Source organism: Macaca nemestrina, chromosome 7 (assembly GCF_043159975.1).
Source record: "Macaca nemestrina isolate mMacNem1 chromosome 7, mMacNem.hap1, whole genome shotgun sequence".
NCBI classification, from domain to species: Eukaryota; Metazoa; Chordata; class Mammalia; order Primates; family Cercopithecidae; genus Macaca; species Macaca nemestrina.
The window spans coordinates 77,457,271-77,477,697 of NC_092131.1; the positions used below are offsets into that span (position 1 = coordinate 77,457,271).

At 36.5% G+C, this 20,427-nt stretch overlaps 1 protein-coding gene across 3 annotated transcripts in view; it reads right to left on the reverse strand.

Annotated features, from left to right (window-relative positions):
- Positions 1 to 1,326: 1,326 nt before the first annotated feature.
- The window catches only part of LOC105477929 (sec1 family domain containing 1), a 103,832-nt gene continuing 84,731 nt past the window's right edge, over positions 1,327 to 20,427 (reverse strand). For 2 of the 3 annotated variants that reach the window (XM_011734796.3, XM_011734795.3), the window contains 6 exons: positions 19,427 to 19,480; positions 15,991 to 16,043; positions 13,154 to 13,187; positions 12,459 to 12,524; positions 2,276 to 2,344; positions 1,327 to 1,527 (listed from right to left, as the gene is read on the reverse strand). In XM_011734796.3, the coding sequence (XP_011733098.1) occupies positions 1,504 to 1,527; positions 2,276 to 2,344; positions 12,459 to 12,524; positions 13,154 to 13,187; positions 15,991 to 16,043; positions 19,427 to 19,480 (300 nt within the window). In that variant the 3' untranslated portion in view covers positions 1,327 to 1,503. Of the gene's footprint in view, positions 1,528 to 2,275; positions 2,345 to 12,458; positions 12,525 to 13,153; positions 13,188 to 13,291; positions 13,376 to 15,990; positions 16,044 to 19,426; positions 19,481 to 20,427 lie in introns of those variants that run through there. The other variant, XR_985029.3, reaches the window with a different exon arrangement.

Sequence of the window (20,427 nt, forward strand, 5' to 3'; positions counted from 1 at the left end):
AATAGATATTTTTGACATGTTAATATACAATTTATACATGTTAATATATGGAAAATTTATATTTATGTCTCAAAGACTCAGTATAACATTTAAACAAATTAATGTGCAGGAAAAGTCTGAACTTACATTTCAAATACTATTAGTACACTGTCAGGAGCAGTGTGGAAGTTTTGCAAGCTTGATGAACACTGAAATAAACGTGTGATGCACATTGCTGGCACTAAGAGAGGAAATACCATATTTGGTGTGAGCTTTTTTTTTTTTTTTTAAAACAGCCAAGGTTAGTATTTGATAACATTTGCTATAACATTTTTTTCTAGGCTATAATTACTGGTGTTATCAAACTTCAGTACCCTGATTACTTATTTGTATCTGAATTAAGTTAAAAAAATATAATCTGGACCCTGACTAGAGATTCTTTTGTTCAGCTCATACCCCAGTGAGGTAGAGGCTTACCGTTTTGGGATTGTGTACTTTCTAGGCTCCTTTTTTAGGGATATGACTTTAGCTAGCTGCATAGGATAAATGTTATTTATGTTACTTAACAAAAACTGCTTGATGTATACTCAGTCCTTCCATTCCTCCACACACTTTACATTTTGTCTCAGGAATAAGTCAGAATAACAGACCCTTACCTATCTAGAATTATTTTTCTTGACCTGTGAATCTTGCATGTATTGTCAGTATATTGTTTGTAACATTAGAGATTCCTGTTGATATGTGGCTCATTAGAAGGGAAAGCTCCCTGGCCTTTAAAATACGAAGCGTTTATTTTTATTCCTTTCAAGCAATTGGCTTTTTATCTTATGGACGTACTGAACGGTATGACGATACTCATACCATCGTGCTGAACGGTATGACTGATCAATACTCTGTCAGTACTGCATACCAAAGAAGCTTGGAATCAAGTTTAACACTAACTTTTACATATTATTTAGAACTTTGAGATGAATGTTTTGTATATATGTCCATTCCAACTCATGTTAGTGTTGCCTTGATCACCATTATATGAAGGAGGGACTTTATGTGATAAAATGTACATAGGTGTGCCAGAAGTAGAGACATTAAAGTGGCTTAAAATCTCCATCTAAAATCTAGAAGCAACATGGATACCCTACAAAATATGAAAAAGTAGTTGTACAATTAAAATGTATACAAATAGGGGATTCATGAACCAATCAAATAAAATTTGTATATGATAACCTTAAAATGTCAACAGCTTCAATCATAACCTATCAGTTATTAGTATTTTAATATTATACTCAGATGGAGCTTGCCTTACTTCCAAAGTACTTTCTCAAACAGAGAAAATGAACAACGCTGAAATTTTATTTCTGAAATGTTTTATTCTTTTAATCAATACATATTAAGTATAGAATTTCCTTAAAAATTAACAAATAACTGATTTTCACTGTTAGGACACCGTTATGCTGCTCTTCTAACTTTTCTTTTCACATTTATCCACATTTCAAGTAGATTATATCATAGTAAGGTTTTTGTGTGTTACTTTTGTCCAAGTTGTGACAACTGAAACAAAACACAAAATCATACATAAAACTTTTAAAAAAGATCACAAAAGAAACATTCAAACATATTTGTAAACCCCTTAATAAATTACACTTCCTATTTTATTCACTACATTCCTAGAATAATAAATCTTAATGTTCACCACTAACTCAAATCTTAAACATTTGTAGATATTTAAAAACTGAAGGCTGGGCATGGTGGCTCACGCCTGTACTCCTAGCTACTTGGGAGGCTGAGGCGGGAGGATCACTTGAGGCCAGGAGTTTGAGACCAGCCTGGGCAACATAGCAAGAGACTGTCTCTACCAAGAAAAAGAAAAGGAAATGGAATTGCAATAAACATTGTCATAGCAAAAAAAAATGTAGACATTATTAGTTAACGTTCAACTGATGGAAAACAAAAACCCTGGGAATTAAAAAAATTAGTGCTAACTTCGTGAAAATGTAAAGAGAAATGTCATGAGTGAAACACTACTGACAGGTCTCATATATTTTTGTATTTCTAAAGGATCATTAAAAGCCAAAGAAAGGCTTTCAGTTCTGGAAGGATGAGCAAACTCCTACTGGAAACGTTATTACTTATCAAGGTTTTCTTAGTCGCCCATGACAACACCTTATCTTGGTACAGCTGGATGGCTTTGGTTGCAGCTGCTTCAGGTGAGTAAGAGGTTTTCTTTCTCTCTTTTGAAAAATACCAATAGCAACTAGGGTATGTTAACAGAAACAAACAACAAAGGTATATACTTCACCTGTTTTATGAACTGTGTAGCATTAAAAAGCTCACTGCAGCCATATAAAATGTGTTTGCCTTGTTTCCCCTGTAAAAATCAGAGTCAGAACTTAGATACAAGTAACAAGAAATATACTCAATATTCCCAAGAAAAGAGATTAATATGCTAGTTTTTTGTTGTTGTTGTTAACAGTCTTTCTTTGGGATAGTGTTGGATTTTAGTGTCCACATCTACTTAAAAATTGCATGAAATGAAGAAGAATAAAGTGGTGAAATGAGCATAGTATTTTTGTCCCCCAAAATATATATTATGGCATACTATTGGTGCCATTTCCTGTTACACTAAAAATAGAAGGAATCTCACTGTCAAATTTCACAGGAGCAACAGTTACCTATAAAATCTTAGAACAACATTCTTTCAATGTAGGATGTCTACTACTTGAATACATTCGAGTTTCTTTATGCTGAAAGTGGACTACGGTGCAGGTAGCATGGATTGTGCTTTTAGTCCCACTTGAGCAACACAGTATTTATAAGTTAATATATCTCATTCCATGTTGTCAAAATCGGGAATAAAAGTAATAGTTACAATGCTGGAACCCAATCACAACAGCCAAAACTTCTCTACTGGGGATTTGCTAATTTCTTGTATGTACTGTGAACCTGAAGGTAAATTCATGAGATTTCTTTTGTAATATAAAAAAAGTTTATTCTAGCACAAAGTAATTTGATGATTCATCAAAGAACAGAGGAATGATGGCTTTGTCACACAACTCTGTGATGTATAAGCTGAGCAAACATTAGTGGCTGAGTACATGTCCTAGATGGCCATCTCTGAGAATAAATAAAAAGCCGCAACTCAGATTTTTTTCAAAATGAGACGGTATATAGGTCATATAATTGGGATTCTTGTGGCTAACAGGCATTAATTAAAGGTAGAGGTCACAGTCTACAAGGAGAAAGCAGGCACAGGGAAACATTAGAGGGGTCCAGAACTTCTAGGCATAGCTCCCAGGAGAACCTGATTCTTGTTCAAGGAGAGGTCTTTTATGCCTCTCTGGTCAGGTAGGCAACATTGGGCTGCATGACCAGACTCAACTGCAGAAACTAAGGGAACATGACAGAAACCAGGTGCAAAATGTAAAATCAATCTTTACATTTCCTACTAAACAATGCTGGCAAGCCAGTGCAAGGTTGCCCCCTGGTTTATCGTAGTCTCTAGTCCCGGACTAGAATTCATCACTAGTTAGTACTTCATTCAGGTTTGGCTAAACGAACATCAGCACCATGGATCCCAGTATTCCTGGAGATAAGCACAAGGGTATAGTAGCCCAGTTGAGATTAATCCTGACTTGTACAGTCCCCACCCTGGGCCAAGCTTTCTTAACCAAATTACTCATCATCATTCTTTTCTAATTGTTTTTAGCCATCCAATGAAGTGTAGGTGTAATTTTAAAGAAACTGCAGTTTACCAAACATTCCAGTGCAGACTTGTTCTTAATCATGTACAAGCTTGATGACCCCTTTACTTCCTCTCTCAGTTAAAAATTGAACTTTATGGGCTGGGTGCAGTGGCTCATGCCTGTAATCCCAGCACTGTGGGAGGCCAATGCAAGTGGTTCACAAGGTCAGAAGTTTGAGACCAGCCTGGCCAGCATGGTGAAACCCCGTCTCTACTAAAAATACAAAAATTAGCCAGGCGTGGTGGTGCGTGCCTGTAATTCCAGCTACCCAGGAAGCTGAGGCAGGAGAATTGCTGGGAAGCGGAGGTTGCAGTGAGCTGAGATCACGCCACTATACTCCAGCCAGGGTGACAAGAATGAGACTCTGTCTCAAAAAAAGAAAAAGAAATTGAACTTTATAAAATGTACCAATATATTGATTCAATGTAAAATTAACTCAATGTAGTTCTTTCTCTAACCAATCACCTTCTATCAAGATAATACCTTGTGGTTTTAAGTCAAGTTCCCAATTCGCCAATATCAGTATTATCAAATGTTTTGATAAAATCAGTCAAATTATTTTTTACCAATTATACCAAAGTTATGCCAAATAGCATTTACATTATGGGTTAGATTAACAACATTACTAAATAAATCAGAATTACAGCAGTATTTTCTGGCACTTGCCCCTTATGTCGTGGACTATTATAAACCAAGAGTCATGTTAATTAATTCTGTATTGCACGTCTCATGTAGGCATAGTCGCATGTTTAGTTTCATACTCCAAGACTGTACTGACAGAGGTTTCTAATGATGTGAGGAAGGCTGTCATAGACCTACTAGCTCAGTTCCTTCTTAATAGGGCTGAATGGTAGGGAAAAGATTAGGATTATTCAGGACAAAAAATGAAGGGATTTAAAAATCCTCTCAGGACAATTAAACTGGGGGGCTTAGTAGCTACTAAAAATTTAATGGATCTAAAGGGCATCTATGAATAATATAATAAAATATATAATATAATGGTCAAAGACTAGATGCTTTGCCCCTATGATCAGAAAGAAGACAAGGATGTCTGCTCTTGCCTCTTCTATTCAACGATGAATTGAAGGTTCTAGCCAGGGCAGTTGCAGAAGACAGAAAAGAAGCAATACTATATCTATTTATACATAACATGATCTTGTATATAGAAATTTCTAAAAATCCATTAAAAACAATTAGAATAAACTCAGCAAGGCTGTGAAACGTAAGATCAACATATAAAAATCAGTTGGATTTTTAAGCACTTCAAATGAAGAATCCAAAAATGAACTTAAGAAAATGTCTTTTATAACAGCATAAAAATATACTCTGAAGACTACAAAATATTGAAAGAAATTACAGATATAAATGGAAAAACATCCCATATTCATGGATCAGAAGCCTTAATTAAGATGAAAATACTCCCCAAACTCATCTACAGATTTAAGTATGCTCCCTATAAGAAAGTCTTTGTAGACATTCACAAATTCTAAAATTCATTAAAAAATTGCAAAAGACCCAGAAAAGCTGAAACAATAAAGTAGGAGGACTCACATGTGTCCTGATTTCAAAAAGTACTAAAAAAGCCATGATGATCAACACAGTATAATACTGGTGCAAGAACAGACCTATAGATCTGAAGAATGGAACTGAGAGTTCAGAAATAAACTCATACACATCAAGTGATTTTCAGCAAGGTTGCCAAAACCATTATATGGGGGAAATAATGGACTTTTCAACAAAAGGCAGTGAAACAACTGGATAGCCATATGCAAAAAGATGAAGCTGGATCTTCATACCATATTAAAAAATTATATAATTCTTAGAAGAAAACTCAGGGTCAAATCTTTATGACCTTAGATTTGGCAAAGGATTCTTAGATATGCCACAAAAAGCCCAGGCAACAAAAGAAAAAAAGAGATACACTGGACTTCGCTGAAATAAACTTTTGCGCTTTAAAAGACACCATCACAAAAGGAGAAAAGACAACCCAGAGAATGGGGGAAAAAGATCTGGAAATCATATATCTGATACGGGAATTGTATCAAGATTACATGGAGAATTCTTACAACTCAATAATAAAAAGGCAAAATAACCCAAATAAAAATGGACAGAGGGGTCCGGCGTGGTGGTTCAAGCCTGTAATCCCAACACTTTGGGAGGCCAAGGTGGGTGGTGGTGGCACGTGCCTATAATCCCAGTTACTTGGGAGGCTGAGGCAGGAGAATCGCTTGAACCCCGGAGGCAGAGGTTGCAGTGAGCCGAGATTGCACCACTGCACTCCAGCCTGGACGACAGAACGAGACTCCATCTCAAAAAAAAAAAAACCACAAAGGATCTAAACAGACATTTCTCCAAAGATATACAAATGGCCAATACACACGTGAAAACATTCTTGACTTCGTAAGTCATCAGGAAAATATAGATAACAAAGCCAGTGTTAGTAATGAAGTGGAGAAGTGAGAACCCTCATACACTGCTGGGGGGAATGTAAAACGGTGCAGCTGCTTTGGAAGATAGTCTGTAGTTCTTCAAATGATTACAGAGTTACTAAGTGACCCAACAATTCCACTCTTAGGGATATACTTAAAAGAAGTGAAAACATACATTCACACAGAATTATGGTGGCCATTATCTATGGTTCCATGTGCACAGCAACAGGTCTTGTCTAGAATAGACACTCATTTGGATGTGTATACCTGGTAGCTGCAGGAATCACCTTTAACATTATTAGAGGCCACAGCAGAAACCATTTCAATTTAGACCTCCTACTTAGGTATGATCTGATAAAGAAACTCACTTTACTGCAGGTGCAGTTCAACAATGTGCTAACCACCATTATCTACCATACACTAACTTATCTACCTCACCAAACACAAAGTATTGGAGCAAATGTCTGAAACACTTTTCAAATTGCTAACGAGAGACAGAGTTACTTGCATGATGGAATGTGTGTCAAAACATAAAGGGCATGGAATTAAAGGGGGAATCAACACTAAATAGATTATAGAGATACTTCAGGAAAAATAAGGGAGGGTAGAATAATAACACAGGAACTGATAACAATTTCCTCCATATTTCTGAACATTTTCCTTTTTCTCTGACTGATCATGTAGAACATGGATATGGATTACATTTACAAGCTCAGAAAGAAGGATCAGTTGCAAACATGACATGAAGATAATACCTCTAAATATAACTGTCTGAGGAATGATGGAATGGACTGTTTTTATTTTCACCAATCTAAGCTTGGAATTAATGGTTTTTTGCATCTTTCCTCACATGTGGGCAAGACAGTCCTATAAACTTGTAGTTATTCACCCCAACTTCATGTGACTGGGAATGGACGAAGGGGAAAAGCACTGGCCAGTCTCACATTGCCGTCCGCCCCACAGGTAAGTCCTCTTGCCGAATCTGACGGTTCCTAACTCAGGGGTCGAGGTCTGGGTAAAAAACTAACGACAGGAGAAAGGAGGAAAAGTCTTTACTCTCAGAAAGGGAGCCAATAAGTAAATAACGCAAAAGAGAAAGTTAACATTATTTTGGTATCTTGTAAAAGCCTGGGCGCAAGAAACTGCTCTCAGCTATGTTTATAGATGCCCGTAAGACCTGATGAAATTGTCTCCTTTACTTGAAGCTGTCTAAGGTTGCAGAAGATTTAATAATTTAATCTGCATTTTATCTGAATCTTGATGATGCTAATAACATCTTGAGGATAAACACAGAATAATTCTAATGCTTGCCTTTTGGCTCCTGTTGGTTTTATCTATTGTACAGAACCGCTTTGGGGAGGCAAAATTAGGACACTGTTGTCTCTGAAATGCACACAAACGATTTTGTTGAACAACAAAGTCACAGACCACCATGTAACTATTAAACACAGTTATGATTTGTTAACAAAGGTGTCCAGAAACACAGACATAAAATAACTGCTGCATTTCCAACTAGTCATAGTGTCATGTGCTCTAATGCCTATGGACCTTGTTTCTGTGGGTGGAAGGCACTGAGGTTAAAAAATTCTTGGTACTGAAACCAAGTAAGGGGTAACTAGGTGGGCTTCCCCACTTACCATTGATAGCCCTGCTCTTTCGCTGAGAATAATTACTCATATGACACTGTCTCGGGGAACGGAAAACTTTTGTCTCCCCTCCCCTGCCATCTCTCAAAAGGTTCCTGAAAGATTTTGGATCCAAAAGATATATTCAAACGATATTCAAGCTATAAAAACTCAATGGCAACAACATATTTGGTGGTTAAACCAATTTGGGCAGAAACACTGGCACAGTTCTATGAGTCCCATGCTAAGCCCAATTTGCCTTTAATGAAAAGAGACATACTGAGGAAGATGACTTAATGACCTATTGGTTGTTTACAAGAAATGTTATTTCAGGAGGAAGGGAAATGGTGGCAAGCAGCCTGGAAAAATGATAAAACAAACTCAACAGTTACATAAAGATGGGAAGACACATGCACCCAGACTCAAGAAGGATTAAGTATGCTCCTCAATTAAAAGCTGAAGCAGGGCAAGGAAAATGGCCTGGTATCTTGGCAGAGTGAGCAAAAAGAATGAATTTATGGGAAACTTACAGTGCCTCAGTCAATTATAACATTTTGGTATATAAGCAAGAGTTGATTTTGTTGAGAAAGATTTAGTAAATGTTTTAGTAAATTAGTAATTTAGTAAATTTAGGAAATTAGTAAATGTTTTAGTAAATTTACTAAATGTTGAGAAACATTTAGTAAGCAATCTAAATCATAATGTAATTGCTACTTGGTGCAAATGGTATCATTGGTGAGGTTCTAAGCAATCTAAATCATAACATAATTGCTATGTGGTGCAATACTGGTATCATTGGTGAGGTTCCTAAGAACAAATCCTATGACCAAATGAATGAGCAAATGTATAAGGAAATTGAATTAAAACCCCTACAAGATGGTCTTCTGGTAAAAGGCCAGATTATCAGAGAAAGAACTAGACTAATAATTGTTATAAAATTTCACAAAATTCAACTTTCTGTGGTAGAAAGAGGTAAAACTGTGAAGCTTGTACATGATTAAGAACAAGTTTTCACTGGACTATGGTAAACTGCAATTTTTTAAAAAGTTATAAATCTACTTCAGTCACTACAAATGATTAGTATTTTGGTGTTTATCTTCTTGTTTTTCTGTTATATAAGGTAAAAGATGCCAAAAGAAGAATGATGACAAGTGATTTAAAAAGCTTAACTAAGGGTAAAGAGCGTGTGGAATGCATAAGCGTCTATTGCAACCATGTGTTTATCCCTAGGAACACCTGGAACCAGTCATGTTGCTAACTATTGGCCAAACCTGAATGAAATGTTCTCAGTAGTGATGAATATAGTCCTGTGCTAGGGTCAAGACTAGGGGGCAACTTGTACTAGCTTGTCAGCACTGTTTATAGAGATGGTTTGCATCTGGTTTCTGTCATGGTCCCTTGGTTTCTGCTTTTGAGCCTGGTCATGCAACTTAATTTCTGCTATGAAACTAGAAGAGTATTAACCATTCCCGCTTGAAAACTGGCACAAGATAAGGATGCCCTCTCTGACCACTGCTATTCAACATAGTATTGGAAGTTCTGGCCAGGGCAATCAGGCAAGAGAAAGAAAAGGATATCCAAATAGGAAGACAAGAAATCAAACTGCCTCTGTATGCAGATGACATGATCCTATATTTAGAAAAGCCCACACAGTCTCAGCTCAAAAACTTCTTAAGCTGATAAACAACTTCAGTAAGGTCTAGGAAACAAAATCAATGTGCAAAAATCACTAGCATTCCTATACAACAGTAACAGTCAAGCCGAGAGCCAAATCAGGAAGAAGCTCCCATTCACAATTGCCACAAAAAGAATAAAACACCCAAGAATACAGCTAACTAGGGAGGTGAAAGATCTCTACAAGGAGAACTACAAACCACTGCTCAAATAAATCAGAGATGACACAAACAAATGGAAAAACATTCCACGCTCATGGATAGGAAGAAGAAATACCATTAAAATGGCCATACTGCCCAAAACAATTGATAGATTAAATGCTATTCCTATTAAATTGCCACTGACATTCTTCACAGAACTAGAGAAAAGTATTTTAAAATTCACATGGAACCAAAAAAGAGCCAAAATAGCCAGGGCAATCATAAGGAAAAAGAACAAAGCTGGAGGCATCATGCTATCCGACTTCAAACTATACTATAGGGCTATACAGTAGCCAAAACAGCATGGTACTGGTACAAAAACAGACCTACGGACCAATCAAACAGAACAGAGAACCGAGAAATAAGACTGCATACCTACAACCATCTGATCTTCCACAAACCTGACAAAAACAAGCAATGGAGAAAGGACTCCCTGGTCAATAAATGGTGCTAGGATAACTGGCTAGCCATATGCAGAAAACTCAAACCGGACTTCTTCCTTACACCCATATACAAAAATCAACTCAAGATGGATTAAAGACTTAAATGTTAAACCCAAAACTATCAAAACCCTGGAAGACAACCTAGGCAATATCATACTGGACATAGGAACGGGCAAAGATTTCATGACAAAGACACCAAAAGCAACTGCAACAAAAGCAAAAATTGCCAAATGGGATCCAATTAAACTAAAGAGCTTCTACATAGCAAAAGAAATTATCAACAGAAAACCTATAGGATGGTAGAAAGTTTGTGCAAACTGTGCATCCAGGAAAGGTCTAATATCCAGCATCTATAAGGAGCTTTACAAGAAAAAACTACCCCAGCCCAGATGCGGTGGCTCACACCTGTAATCCCAGCACTTTAGGAGGCTGAGGTGGGCGGATCACTTGAGGTCAGGAGTTCGAGACCAATCTGGCCAACATGGTGTAACTCCGTGTCTATTAAAAATACAAAAATTAGCTGGGTGTGGAAGGGCGTGCCTGTAATCCCAGCTACTTGAGAGGCTGAGGCAGGACAATCACTTGAATCTAGGAGACAGAGGTTGCTGTGAGCCGAGATGGCACCACTGCACTCCAACCTGGGCAATGGAGTAAGACTCTGTCTCAAAAAAATAAATAAATAAATAAAAATAAAAAAAACACCCATAAAAAAGTGGGCAAAAGGACATGAACACTTTCAAAAGAAGACATACATGTGGCCAAAAACATATGAAAAAAAGCTCATCACCACTGATCATTAGAGAAACGCAAATCAAAACCACAATGAGATACCATCTTACACCAGTCAGCATGTTTTTTTTTTTTTTTCTTTAAGATGCTGGTGAGGTTTTGGAGAAAAAGGAACACTTATACACATCCCTTTTTGGAATGTTGATGCAACTGTAAATTTAGCCATTGTGGAAGGCAGTGTGGCGATTCCTCAAAGACCTAAAGACAGAAATACCATTCGACCCTGCAATCCCATTACTGGGATTTGGGGTATATACCCCAAATGATATAATCATTCTATTCTAAAGATGCACGCACAGATATGTTCACTTGCAGCACTATTCACGATAGCAAAGACATGGAATCAACCTAAATGTCCAATGATGTTAGACTAGATAAAGAAAATGTGGTACATATACACCATGGAATACCACGCAGGCATAAAAAATAATAAGATCATGTTCTTTGCAGGGACATGGATGGGGCTGCAGGCCATTATCATTAGCAAACTCACTCAGGAACAGAAAACCAAATACTGCACGATATCTAAGTGACAGCTAAATGATGAGAACACATGGACACATCGGAGGGGAACACCACATACTGAGGTCTGGTGGAGGGTGGTAAGAGGGAGAGGATTGGGAAAAATAAAAATGGGTACTAGGCTTAATACCTGAGTGATGAAATAATCTGTACAACAAACCCCATGACACAAGTTTACTTATATAACAAAACTGCACGTACCCCTGAACTTAAAAGTTAAAAAAATAAAAATAACCTTTGTACAAGACTAGGGCTCTTCTGAAACTAATGTATCTCACACATATATCTTGGTGGTTCACGATGCAAAGATGAAGCGTGTCCTATGAAACTAAGATAGAATCCCAAGTATAGTTATTTGTTTTGGAGCTCTGTGGCATCTGCCTGTGTGATTTTGTCTTCATTGTACCATAACCCTCTACCATCATTAAGGCATAAGGACATAAAGAATGATCATTATTTAATGTTAAGTGAATAAATGAAGATTACAAAATGACATTCTAAAAATAGCTAATTCTGTTGCCCCTGAATTTTAAATAGTTTTTCCTTTTCAAAGTATGTTCCTTCCTTCCTTCCTTTTTGCTTAGTTGTCTGCCACTCCCTGCACTCCCCTTCATTTGCTACCTCTATAGCTCCTGTTTGCTGAAAAAACAAAACAAAACAAAAAACATGTTAGAAGTATGTTGCTGATTTAAGTTAATAGGAGTAAAGTGCATATTATTCAGATAAATGAGTTTTGTAAATCATTTCATGAGAGTTTTGTTTTTTTTTTTGGAAGAGCTTGCTTGAGGTCTCTAAGCATTTGATGTTATATTAAGACAGGTAGCTGCAAAGTGCATTTATCAATAAGATACATTGTTTTCTAGATTAAGTGCAATTTTAGGCCAGAAATGAATGTGATAGGAATAGGAAAACAATAAACATTTAAAAATCATATATGCATGATTTTTGAAACTACCTTTTAGAAGTTTTAAAAGGATCAGGATAGCCATCAGAGAATGCTAGTGTTCTACCTATGAAACCATCTAACAACAGAATAAAAAGTCTAAATAAAATGTACCTTTATGTAGTCAACAAGATTTTGATATTCAATGTAGTTGCCTCCTCCCACCACAAAAACAATGGCCTAAAATGCAAACAGATAAAAAAAAGCAACACGGTTTTTAGTCTGAAACCTATTCTAAAATTAAGGTTAAAAAATGCTAGCCAAAAGTCATATTCTAAGCACCTGATGCTATTTTAATTATTAGGAAATGTTTCTAAAAAGTCATATAAATTTCTATAAATTTCTAATGTCTCTTGAGTAGTATGAAGAGATTTTTCAGAAACAATTTAGAGGAAAATAACTATAATTTCCAGTATATGTTATTTACTGTATTTTTTATGGAGAAGCTTCTTTGTATTTCAAATGAAAACAGTCATGATATCTTCACAAATGTTTGGAATCCAATTTCAGAAAAAGGTTCCACACATGTAAAAAACTCTCACTGCAATCTGAAAGACTTCATTGCCTGTGAATTATTTGTCAGTTATTTTTAAGCTTAAAATAATATAAATACAAGCAGCTTTATAAATTAGAAAAATACAATTGCTAGGCCAAATTTTTTGACAAGAATCTTGGGTATACACAACTGGATTGATCAAAATTACCATACACTAGTCATCATAAAGCCACATTTGGGACGGACAGTCTTCAAGATTGGTCACCTTTCATCTTTCCTTTCTAGGAACAGAGAATTTTTATATGAAACTTACCTCTTGGAATGGATTCTTATTTCTGGGAACTGAGCTGTAATAAAGAAAAACCGTACTGAAAATTTCACCCATGGCTTTTATTATGAATAAAATAGGTATGGGAAATACACACACATGCACTATTAGATAAGTATTTACCATTCTACCTCCTTCACTTCCTTAGAGAGGTGGGTCCTTTAATTTTGCAGAGCCAGGTAGTGAACTGGGTTTCATAGGAAGAAGCTAGAAGAGGGAGATATCTCAGAGTCTAAAAGGAAATGGGTCAACCTATTACTTTAAAATAAAATTCTAGGCCGGGCGCAGTGGCTCAAGCCTGTAATCCCAGCACTTTGGGAGGCCGAGACGGGCAGATCACGAAGTCAGGAGATCGAGACCATCCTGGCTAACCCGGTGAAACCCCGTCTCTACTAAAAAATACAAAAAAAAACTAGCCGGGCAAGGTGGCGGGCGCCTGTAGTCCCACCTACTTGGGAGGCTGAGGCAGGAGAATGGTGTAAATCCGGGAGGCGGAGCTTGCAGTGAGCTGAGATCCTGCCACTGCACTCCAGCCTGGGCAACAGAGCGAGACTCCGTCTCAAAAAAAAAAAAAAAAAATTCTAGATGAGCAGCAGCTCCCATGAGGAGGAGTATAAGTCTGGGTATGTGGTGAATGGATAAGGCATATATTTTATGTGGTAAATTTTTACCACACTCAATATTATATATAGTTTGTGGATATCTACATTTGTGGAAAAACTGTATAAATACATCTGTAGGAAGAATAACAACTCAGGAAGCAAATGGGGAAGGGAAGGAGGGATCTGAATTTTGCTGTAGCTTATTTATTAAAGATCTCTTAGACACCAAAGTATTATAAAAATATACATAATAAAGACATTTTTCAAAGCTTGTGCGAGTCTAGACTTATATTTGAGTGCTAAAACAGGTTGTACAATATGACTTAAAAGGACAACTTAGATTTTCCCCAAAAGTAATTTCTGAAAATCTCAACTGAGAAAGGGGGCTATTATAACTTTCCTTAATTGTTCAGAGGCTGATGACACAGTTCTATAATCTTTTCCTCATTTCTATGGCCTGTCTGAATATTCCAAAGAAGAAGCTACAAGTCCACCTGACTGAAATGCCTCTTCAGTGTTTCAGTTCCTTAAAGAGTAGACATGGATGAGGACAGGTAAGACTTATAGAATAGTATTACTAGTTATTAATCACCAAGATTTAACTGTGATGGGATAGCTCAGGAGAAGGCTCTGTTAAAAATGAAACTCTAAGCTTATCTGTCTTATCAATGCTAATATTCTTCCTCATTACCATGCATAAACTACATTAAGGATTAAACATTTCTCAGTAAATTTTCAAGAAGCCAAGTATCCCTTAATATCCATGAAGGACTGGTTCCAGGAACCCCCATAGACACCAAAGTCCACAGATGCTCAAGTACCTTATGTAAAATGGTGTAGTGTTTGCATATAACCTATGCACATCTTCCCATATACTTTAAATAATCTCCAGATTACTTATAATACCTAATACAATGTAAATGCTATGTAAACAGTATAACAAACTATATAGTTTACATTATATTAGGTATTGCTTAGAGAATAAACACAAGAAAAAAAAAAGTCTGTACATGCTCAGTATAGATACAACCATCCATTTTCCCCCCCAAATATTTTCGAACCCTGGTTAGTTGAATCCATGGATGAGGAACCCATGCATATTGAGGGCTAACTGTGTATCTACTTGATAGCTAAATGCAAGGAAGGAAAAAACGTAAGCTAGAGAATCATCAATATAGGAAAAAGTTGCTAATCTATTGTTGTAAAGTGTACAATCAGTGGTTTTTAGTATATTTAGAGTTGTACAACCATCACTGTCTAATTTCAGAACATTTTTATCACCCCTAGAAGAAGTCCTGTACCCATTAGTAGTCAATCCTCATCCCCCTTTCCGTAATCCATTCTTTGTCAAATTCTCTCTTGCCAACAGCAGCTGCTGTTGGCAGTTCTTATGCAATTTTGCTTGTTATTTCTGGTAAATTCAGAAAAGGGAATAAGATTTCAAGTTATCAAGCAATTTAATCTAGTGACTAGATTATTTTCACACCATCTACAAAGATGTGAAAGCTTGGGATAGAGCGAATGTAAAGTTCTGAAGATCCCAAACATAAGGAAGAGGCAAGAAACTAGCTTCACTAGCTTCATCTACAGACAAATCATTCCAAGGCAGTTATTCCTGGCTCCCCACCCCCAATTCTGCCTATTCTTTTTCTGTATCTTGTAGGCTATTTGTCATACCACCGCTAATTAAATCATGAAAAATAATATCCATAAGGATATCTTACCATCCAATGTCTGTGATAAAATGCAGAGTTTATTTATAGAATGCTTCATTGACACAAGGTGTTATATAGCAACAGTTCCCAGAGACTTTAATTTTATGGACCAGTTAAATAAAAAACCACCAAACAACTGCTATCCAATATAAAGCTCCTATTTTTTTCAATTGGTCCAATAAGAATATTCATTTAAAAACACATGTTATCCAAATTTCCCTCACCCACAATTAGTTTCTAATACCGCCACCATTTCATAAAAACACCAGTAAACATCTGAATGGATTTGTGTGTGTGTATATGTGGAAGGAAAAACATCTAAATGCTAAGTATCATTACTAGAGATATCTCTGGATAATGAGATTATACATACTGTTTCCTTATGAGTTTTCCATATAGTTTGGATTTTTAATAATAAGCAGTACTATATAATAAAAAAATCAATTATTTCCATTCTTGAGGGGAAAAAATCCATAACAAGTTAAACAAGACCAAAGCTGCTTACCTGTCATTGCCCCGTAGCATTTTGGGATCAAAATATCTATAGTCATCAGTTTCCTATTAAAAAAAATAGAACTTTACCATGACTGTGGAATTTCTCTTTAGAAGGTCAGTTTGGCTTAGAGTATCCTATTTTAATGAATCTATCCATTTTGTAGAATGTATAACAACCACCCCTAATACTTAATGAACACTTACTATGTGCTAACCTTTATTCTAAGTGCTTTAGATGAAATTACTCAATCCCAATAATGGTTTATCAGGTCGTTACTGTTACTCTCGTTTTTCAGATTGGCAGTTTAGGGTACAGAAAAGTTATGTAACTTTATAAAGTTACATGATTAGTAAGTATGGGAACTACAGGATTTGAACCCAGGCAGTCTAGTTTCAATGCCCAAGTTCTTAATTACCATGCCAGAGAAACTAATTCTCTTTTAGAGTGTTGATAGTCCTATCAAAACCTGATTCATGACAAATCCGCTACACATGCTGCTACTATTTAGTCCTGTACCCAATGGTGGACATTGCTAATCAATCATAGCACTCTCAGTAAACCCAAATACAGTGTAAGGATCCTTCAACACTTTGCTTCAAGAAACCACAACCAGCCAGACTTACAAGGCATGATAACCTATCTGATATCTGCCTTAATTTTAATTTATTTAATTAAGAAATGAAAGGAAAACATTTAATAAATGAACTGATAAAAATGCATCTAGAATTAGGTTACAGCATTTTAAATGGATACAATCGATTATCTGTCAGGTCTAACTTAGTATACTTTGCTAATCTCTTTAGCATTTTGCTAATCTCTTCACTGCTTCCAAATCAATTTGTCCATCTGGGAAGAGGAGAAGGATGAGAATGCAGGCAACCGCCTCACCTAGCAGATGAAGAAATGCTTTCAAAACAGAAAAAGTTACTTTTTCTTAGTTAAGTGAAAAAATATCCATCTGCAATAATATGCCTTGAGTTATAAAGTCAAAGTCAAGGGAACTCATCAATGAACTTTCATAGCTTGGAGAAACATTTCAGTAAGATCCACAAGGTAGCCATCCATGTGTTCATGACAGAGAAATCTGGAAGGAATGTGTATGCTGGAATGAGCACCAGGCAGGAACATAGCAGTAGTAGGTTTCTGGTTCCAGTTCTGCTACTAAAAGTAGTGTAACTTGGGAAGTCACAACATTTCTTGGTTGCCTCTCCTCCACTGTTAAGATGACTTACGTTTCTTTAACGCTCTAAGTTCTGGGATTCCATGAAGGGAATGATTCTTGCCCTAATTGATACAGCATAATGGTAAAAAACTTGGCCTTTAGTTAAAATCTTAAGTCTGCCATTTACTAGCTGTGTGTCCTTGGGCAAGTTAATTGACTTCATTACACTACAGTGTCTTCATCTATAAAATGAGAACGATAATACTAGTACTTAGAAAGTTCTAATGAGGATTAGGTGAGATAATAGGTGAAAAATGTGGTTTTTTTTTTTTTTTTTTTTTTTTTTTTTGAGGCAGAGTCTTGCTCTGTTACCCAGGCTGGAGTGCAGTGGTGTGATCTCGGCTTACTGCAAACTCTGCCTCCAGGGTTCAAGCAATTCTCCTGCCTCAGCCTCAAGAGTAGCTGGGATTACAGGAGTGTGCCACCATGCCCCACTAATATTTTGTAGAGACGGGGTTTCACCATGTTGGTCAGGCTGGTTTTGAACTCCTGACCTCAAGTGAGCCGCCTGCTTCGGCCTCCCAAAGTCCTAGGATTACAGGTGTGAGCCACCAAAAATGCTTTGAATGATTTCTGGAACATGATAAGTACTCAATAAATGTTAGCTATTATTATTATTATTACTGTCATTATTTTTCATCTCAACTTCAAGATTAGGGACAGTAACAAAATATCACAATTTTTTTTTCTTTTTTTTGAGACAGGGTCTCACTCTGTCACCCAGGATGGAGTGCAGTGGCACAATCTTGGCACAATGCAGCCTCAACCTCCTGAGCTCAAGTGATCCTCTTACCTCAGCCTTCCGAGTAGCTGGGACTACAGGTGCACATCACCACACCAGGCTAATTTTTTGTATGTTTTGTAGAGACGGGGTTTCACCATGTGGCCCAGGCTGGTCTCAAACTTCTGAGCTCAAGTGATCCGCCAGCCTTGGCCACCTAAAGTGCTGGTATTACAGGCATAAGCAACCACGCCTGGACAATATCAAAATTTCTTAACCCAATATCAAAATTTCTTAACCCCCCTGTGTATTTGGCACCTGTCTAAATTTTTGCATTTACTTATATTTTTAATCTTTATAGTTGCTTGGCATAATATCTTGTGGAAGTTTATTGCCTATTAGGAAGCAGTATTCTCTAAATCAGTTAGTCATAAATGTATACCTCTCTTAGGCTTTTCAGGAAGAACCTTTTCTTCATGTATTCTAGAATGTAGTGACAAAGTCTATTATTATTTCATTGTATACCACTTTATCTGTATTGATTCCCAGATGGAAGAATCCAATCCTTTTTAGCTTACTATAAACGACTCTCCCATTCCTTTCATAATACTAACTGCCCTTTTGAGATGTTTTATTACACTGTATCTTTGTTCTCACACCAGTGAATTTTAAAATTTGTTTTTGTTATTTTTTTCTGTTATTACAGTCATGTTCTGACAATTACAAAAAATGTCACACTCGTCTGAAGATTCTGTTCTCATTTTTTCTTAGGACTGGAATCCTAAGCCTCACTGCCAAGTCTATAGGGATTTAGATCAACTCAAACCAGGGTTTTGAAGTGGGTAGGATCATGCTGCCTGTTTTTGATTCCAGATTCTTGTGGTAATAACCACCTTTTGGTTGTGACAGTAACAGGACGGGATGTTTTATGAAACAGATTGTGATGATTTTTACATTCTTTTTCGAATTACAGATAGCTTAGAAACCCATTCTTTAAGTCAATGCTAACGATATTGACCCATTTGTCTATTCACCCAATGATTTCATTGTCAGTTTACTTATTCAGCCCAAAATAATTTAGTGCCCTATAAACATATGCACTTAACATTTTTACTATGCACTGCTTTCCTAATTTAACTTTTATAAAATTAAATTGGTTTGGTACTCTTTATACTACACCAACAAATGCTCACTGGTTCTTTTTTCATTTACATAAATTTGTTCTTTAGGATATATTTCACATTTAATTATACAAATAGAATATAATCGACATGACATTTGAATGAGAGCTGGCCAGAATGGGTATAGCAGCTGAGAAAACCAATTCCCAGAATCTGTGATAATGGCTAAAAAAGGCTTCTTGAGAACATGGACTCTTCCTTTCTCTCATGTATTCTGCTGTGATTAGGCTCACAAGGAACTCAATCTGATTTTATCCTCTTTCATACTAGTCAGTTTGACACATTCAGGAATTTACACAAAGTATGTTATATGGTACTCACAGGGTTTGACTTCATCTCCATAAGATTGTCCAAAATACGAGTAACAGGTAGATTCTGTGGAAAAGTATTTTGTTAAATATTAGAACGTCAAACCAAAACCATCTGATCATTCTACAGTTAAGTATGCTTACCTTTCAATTAAACACATTCTAAGATTAAGTAGTCTGTGAAGGGTAAAGGTGATGTCAAAGATGTAAATACTCTTGGCACTACTCAAGTTTCCATAGGAAAATATAATTCTAAGTAAAAATGCTTCTTTAAGTGTGTAGGTGTATTCAGGTTTTAGTACAAATACATGTTTGGGCTTTTTACTTTGTTGGGTGTTTGCTTTTAATACTAGTAACTGCAAGCTTTTGTTTTGATCAAAGAAGAATTCCCCCCCCTTTTTTTAAAATTTTTTTAAAATTTTTGAGATGGAGCCTAGCTGTCACCCAGGCTGGAGTGCAGTAGCACAATCTCGGCTCACTGCAGCCTCTGCCTCCTTGGTTCAAGCGATCTGCCTGCCTCAGCCTCCCAAGTAGCTGGGAATACAGGCTCATGCCACCTTGCCTGGCTAATTTTTATATTTTTAGTAGAGATAGGGTTTCACCACGTTGGCCAGGCTGGTCTCAAACTCCTGACCTTAGGTGATCCACCCACCTCAGCTTCCTAAAATGCTGGGATTACAGGTGTGATCCACCATGCATGGCCAGAATCCCACTGTATTTTTTTCATTTCCTCTCTGTGGATTATAAAAGTTTTTTTTACAAATAAAGTAACTTTTAAAGTTCGTGCAAATGTATGATATTAAATGATGTAAGAGTTCATTCATTTCTAATAAAAAGGTATTTTTTTGTACTTTGGAAAATGGGGATATGGATACACAAACAACTTTATTGACCATTTTTATTTTGCCTGGGATAAATTCCAAGTTTTCAATGTAGTACTGCATCATCTTACAGAACAGATTCCACTTTGAACATGAAATGTACAACACAGGTGCTGGCAAAAGGCTGTCTCCT